The sequence below is a fragment of the Rhea americana genome, unplaced genomic scaffold, assembly GCF_003343005.1.
Source record: "Rhea americana isolate MKP2758 unplaced genomic scaffold, rheAme1 scaffold_273, whole genome shotgun sequence".
Classification (NCBI taxonomy): domain Eukaryota; kingdom Metazoa; phylum Chordata; class Aves; order Rheiformes; family Rheidae; genus Rhea; species Rhea americana.
Window position 1 is genome coordinate 4,867 of NW_028186394.1, and position 5,681 is coordinate 10,547.

The window sequence follows — 5,681 nt, forward strand, 5'->3', positions numbered from 1 at the left end:
AGAAACCACCTATGGGAGAACTAAGAAGAGGATTAACCCCAGGGGAACACTGGCAGATAGATTTCTCTGAATTGCCTAAATGTGGTCAGTTTAAATATTTACTTGTTTTGGTAGATACTTTTTCTGGTTGGCCAGAAGCCCTCCCATGCTCCACCAATCGTGCAAAAGAAGTAATTAAAATTTTACTAAAAGAGATAATTCCTCGATTTGGGATTCCTGCAGGTATATCCTCAGATAATGGACCTCATTTTATTTCATTTTATTAACAGCTGCATGTTAAATGTGCTCGCTAAGAGGCTGTCTTTCGAATTTGATGAGTTTGGGGGGTTTGTGTTAGCATTCAGATTTTTCTCTTATGTGTGATGATTCAGGAAGCCCTCTAGGCATCAGGAAGTTGTATTAGCTCACACTGCTCACCACAAGATGTGGTTTTAATACAGACGGGTACTCCGAGTCAGCCATTCTTCCTAAGTCTTCGTCAAATGGAGAAGAAGCCCTCAAGGATGGCAGGGAAAGCTCTGGGAGACAGGTATGTAAAAACATATATTGTAGTGGAACTTTGAGCTGGTGATCTGCAACAGTGTAAAATACCACTGTTCAACGACTAATGGTGAAAGAAGAGTTCTGAAGGTGAGAACTGTATTCTATTCTGAAGTCCAGTTGGCTACAGTCTTTGTATGGTTATAGGAAATGCTTGCCATTCTCTTCTGTTTTCAGAGGATTTGCATAAGTTTGTTCACATTTCCTTCGTTACGTTTGAACACAGAAATGAGAGCAATTACAGACTGGAGACACAGGTGGGCTCCTCCACTTCACAGCAGATCTCTGCTCAAGTTCAGGCCCTTGAAAGTCATCAGACACCAGAAGATGAAGCTGAGCAGAGGTTTCAGAGGGAGTGTGCCCAGTGTCTTAGTTTGCAAGACAAGCTCAATCAGGAGCTCTGCAGGAAACCAGTAAGAGCTTGTCTCAGCGGCTGAGTGAAGCTGAAAGTAGAACTGCTGGCCTAGAGAAGAAAGTTCAGCAACTGAAATGGTCTCTTAGGAGAAAAACATTGTTCTTGGAAATGGCAAGGAGGGCACTACATTAAGCCCAGTGTCAGGCTGAGGAACACGGTCATGCTCTAGAACATGAAAAAGATCAAGTCAGTAGACACCATGTGGAACAGGAATCTCTGCGGGACCAGCTGGCCCAGCTGCAAAGCGAGAATCTCCTGCTGCGTCAGCAGCTGGGAGATCTGCAGAATGAGACCACCCAAGAAAAGCTCATGAGTGCTGTCCAGGTGGCATTGCATAACACACTCAGTAAAAGCAGAGAAGAGGCAGAAGAGGAAGTTTACCTGCTGCAGGCAAGAAACAAGGAATTGAATGCCGAGTGTATTCATTTAAGAGACCAAGTGTTGATGTGTGAAGCAGACAGAGCAGACAGAGGGGTAAGATATACACTGACAAAGAATGCCTTTAAATAGGACAGAGTTGAAGAATTGAGATGCAGAAAGCAAGTGCAGTGCTAGGCGAAGGAGGAAAGAAAATATTTCAGAAAATATTGAGGATAGGCAGAGTGAGAGGAGGGGAGGAAGGAGAAGATGCCTGGAGATGAGTGGGAAAGAAGGATGGGAGGAGGCCTGAGCAGAGAATAGTGACCGAGGAGAAGTTGCTGAGTCCGGAGCAAAGAAAAGAGTAGTTTTCTTTCCTGTTCTTACAGAGAAGGAATGCCTTTGGCATGAAGTGTTACTGCACTTGAGGAGTCTGAGTGTTGTCCGGGGCCTAGTTTATGTATGCATTATTGGGGGTTTAAGAAGGCTGAGAACCTCACAAGAAGTTAGGTTCAGCCAGTAGAGAGTGTCCAAGGACCACATTCTTTCTCATTTGTCAAAGTAACTTTTCAAGGGAGGGCTGGAGACGGGAATGAAGCCCTGCAGTCTTGGCCAGCATTGGTACTCTGCCTTCTCTTCTTCCATACTAGAATAACAGGTTCCTTCAGGAGACATTAGGAATACACAAACCACCTAGATGACAGAAAATAAAATCTGTCCAAAAGGAGTTCAGTAGGAAGACTGCAGAGAGTCTGATTTAATACACACTTTACATGATTTCAAAGGAGCTTTCACAGATACCCCTATACAGAAGTGTGTATACACCAAACACCTGCATTGGTCTACCTCTGTGTGGTAGACGAATAGTGTCACAGTATCTGCATTTTCCAAGCAGAACAATGCTTAGCCTTTCCTTAGGCATTAGGAAACAGAAATATTCATCAAGGGGTGACATTTCTCTAGTTGTCCTCAACTGGCAAGGATAGATTGAGGTCCCCAGCTGTGAGAGGCCATCTTCTGATGGACAAGATTTTGGGCCTTTGTAACTTGCTCTGAAAACTGATCTAAGTACATGAACTAGTGAGTGGAAGTAAAAATGCAGATTTCACATTCTTACCTTTTCCTTTGTGCCTGGGTAACAATCCATTGTTAGAGAACGGTCCGGCAGCTGCAGCGAGAACTTAGTGAGGCTCTCATGAAGCAGCGGATGTTGGAAACTTCCCTTAGAGTTTCTACCCATGCATGCATTGACCTGAAGGAAGAAAGAGTGCACTTGCAAGAGGACTTGGACAGGATGAAAACCAAGGTATAGCAACTCTGTAAACCTAGCAATATCTACAAAGCCGTTCTTTTCCTCCAGCTGCTGGAAGACAACCACATATTCTGAGAAGAAATGCCAGAGAGGTTTGTCTAGAGACATTCCTAATCCTCATCCTCACGTAGTTCGTGAAGCCACTCCTTAAGCCTTCCTCAGAAGGCACCCCTGATCATTTTCTAGACCAAAGTGTGCTTTTGTCTCATACATCATACAAACAAATGGTCTGGGTTGCAGTAAGAGGCGATCCTGTGCTTCAGACACACAGCATGAGCAAGAGCTCTTGGGTTTAGACTCTTGGGTGGTATTGCAGTGATCTCCTTTCTCTTTTGCTTCTCGTGCTCTTGCCAGACCCCTCTGGCTCTTCAGGGAGCCACTTTCAGGGCTAAGAAGCCTCACTGAAGAAGAGCCCTTGTGCTTTTCAGCCCAAGCACGTGGCTGAAATGCTGCTAGTTTGGAGTCTTGCTGTGAGCTGTGGCGTGGTTTGTGAACTCTTGCTGGGGACTTGAGAAAGGATGGGAGCTGAAGCAAGCCTGTCAGAACTCATGGGAAAGATGTACTTCATTTAAAGAAGCAAGGTGACTTTTCCTTGGTTGAAGTACCAAATCCATGGGCCTGAGCTACAATCTTGACTGATAGGTTGGATGGATTTTCACAGAATGCAGGCTTTCTAGAGCTATCTGATGAACTGTGCTTGTTTTCCCACTGTGCACGGGTTGGTGAACTGTCCCAGCAGCTGGCGATGGAATACACAAAATCTCTGCAGCAAGAAACTAGCAATCAGGAGGTGCAAGAAGTGGTCTGTCTCCAGCGCTGCTTACAGTGCAGTATGGTGGATCACTGCAAAACAGAGCAACACAAAAGAGAGACTGAAGAAAGAGCCTGACAAGAGTTAAGGCAAGAACTAGAAGAGCTCAGTCACTTTTTGCAGGTAAACTTATTCACCATTTGTGTCTGTAGTCCACAGTGCATTCTGTTGTTGTTGTTGTTGTTGTCTTTTAGGTATCTTGCTTTAGGTATCCAGTTCCCTTTTAGTGCCTTTTAGTTGGGGGCATGGAGGGAGAAGGGGTTCTTGTAGAGCAGGTGTAGAGCTGAAAATGGCTGTGTGAAAATGTTCCTGTGAGTGTTGTGTGACATGCATGTATGGGAAAATATGTACTCTTTGATTGCCTTCCAGGAGCACTTGCTGATCCTTCAGTCTATAAGCCTGCACAAGGTAGGCTTTGTGTTGACAGTCTGCAGAGGGAATTGCCTTTACGTCCTCAGGATGCATTGTGAGGAGTTGGCATTAGTGGGCATCATCATCCTCCGTATTGAGTAGTGGGAGACGTCAGGTGGAAAGGCAAAGCATGGAGAGGGGGCAGACTTTTCATACCTACAGGAGGTGGTTGAATCGCAAAGGGATATGTTTGTCCTCTACTAACTGTTATTGCTGAGAGTCTGCAGGGCCAGATGCATGGGACGTGCTGTGTCATTCTCCAGACCAGACTGTTCAGAAAACAACTCACTAAGTTTACTCCCTTTCTGAGGGAAGGGCAAAACCAAACAAAAAAAGAAACAAGTAAAATCCATTGGATAGTTTCAGATTTCTTCTTTGATTGTTGCTGGTAGTGAGGAAGCAGGCAGGATACCCTGGTTGAGTAAGGCTATGTTTTTAAAATCAGGGATGGGAAATGGGGTTGTGGGGCAGCATTGTTTCTTCCTTCCTGTTCCCTGAAGTTGCATTTTCTGCTACAGATGCAGGCAGCCACTCAAGGCAGATTAGAACAAATAAACACCAATAACGTAGCACTGAGAAACCAGCTGGAGCGGAGAACTGGAGATCTCGAATCGGAATTGGCAAGACTACAAAATGTGCAGGAAGACAGTGCTTTGCAAATAGCATTTGCTTGGGGAGAAATGGAAAGATATGAAAAACTCTACTTGGTGGATGTGGAAATGACAAACTACCTCGCAAAGAAACTGGCAAGGTAAGTTTATTTTTCGTCAAGTTTTGTTTTTAGTGAGTAATGAAGTATTACCTTGTTTTAACCTCTGATTTTGTGTCCAAAATACCTGCTTGAGATCTGGTCAGCAGGATGTATGCAAGTATAAGACAGCAGGCTTATGAAAAGAGTACAGTGAGGTCCCTGCTTTGATTGAGGACTGTTCTCATTTCTCTTTACTGTCTTGGAAGAAACAGAGAGATGCCTGCATCTTGAGAGTATTTTTGAAGTTAGTGTTGTTTGAACAACTCTGCTTTTTAGCAGCTCTGTAATCCCCTCCTCTTCCTGTCTGGATGGTGGAAAAGAGGATGTTCATTTCTGATGCTGTTGTGCTCAACCTAGCAATAGATTGGAATGTACTTGAAAAGGGCTAGAGAACCGTTCATGAGACCGTGAGGCAAAAATAGTCCGTTTGGCTTTTTGTTGTAGCAGTGCATCTTAAGTCTGAGTTTAGTTTGTGGGGAAGGAGATGGCCCTGACTTCTTGTACAGATGACTGCCTTCCCAGAAGAGATTGCTTTGAAGATCGAATCCTGGGAAGGCATAAACTTTGGTAACTCGGCAGTCTATGTTCAAAAGTCTGATAGGACAGTGTAAGACTTGGAGCCCAACCCTGAAAGTACGAACAAGAGCAGCTCTTGAGTGCTTCTACCTTTTTCACAGAGCTAAGGAGATGCTAGCAGAAGCCATTGCTCAATGCCCTCACGTGCAGCAGAGAAGCAACTCCTTGATCACAAGGCCCAGGCGATGCCTTCTGGTTGAGAAACAGAGTGGAAGCTCATCTGGCTTGTGCCAGAAGCCAAGCTGTTCATCCAAGCCACCTGCCAGCTGGCCAAGGCTAGCGTGAAGCAAGACAGGTCTGGGGAAGGTCTTACCAGCAGCTGGAGAGAAGACTCCCCTTCTGCTCCCATCTGCAACACCGCTCCACGCAGAAAGGCAAAGACAGAGAAACCCATGAATAAATGTGTGCTCTGCCACTGCAGTTGAGCTCAGCTGCCTGTTTTATTCTCCTGGGGGCTGGGTATTGGTGCAATTGCTTGGGGCTGGCACATGCCTTGTCCTTCGACTTG

General features: G+C 45.2%; 1 protein-coding gene across 1 annotated transcript; it reads left to right on the forward strand.

Moving 5' to 3' along the window:
- The first annotated feature begins 482 nt into the window (after positions 1–482).
- On the forward strand, positions 483–3,948 carry LOC146593973 (uncharacterized). The gene is given in 5 exon segments (XM_085308355.1): positions 483–529; positions 922–1,273; positions 2,466–2,618; positions 3,286–3,426; positions 3,805–3,948. Coding segments are annotated over 5 exon segments (837 nt in total).
- The last annotated feature ends 1,733 nt before the right edge of the window (positions 3,949–5,681 follow it).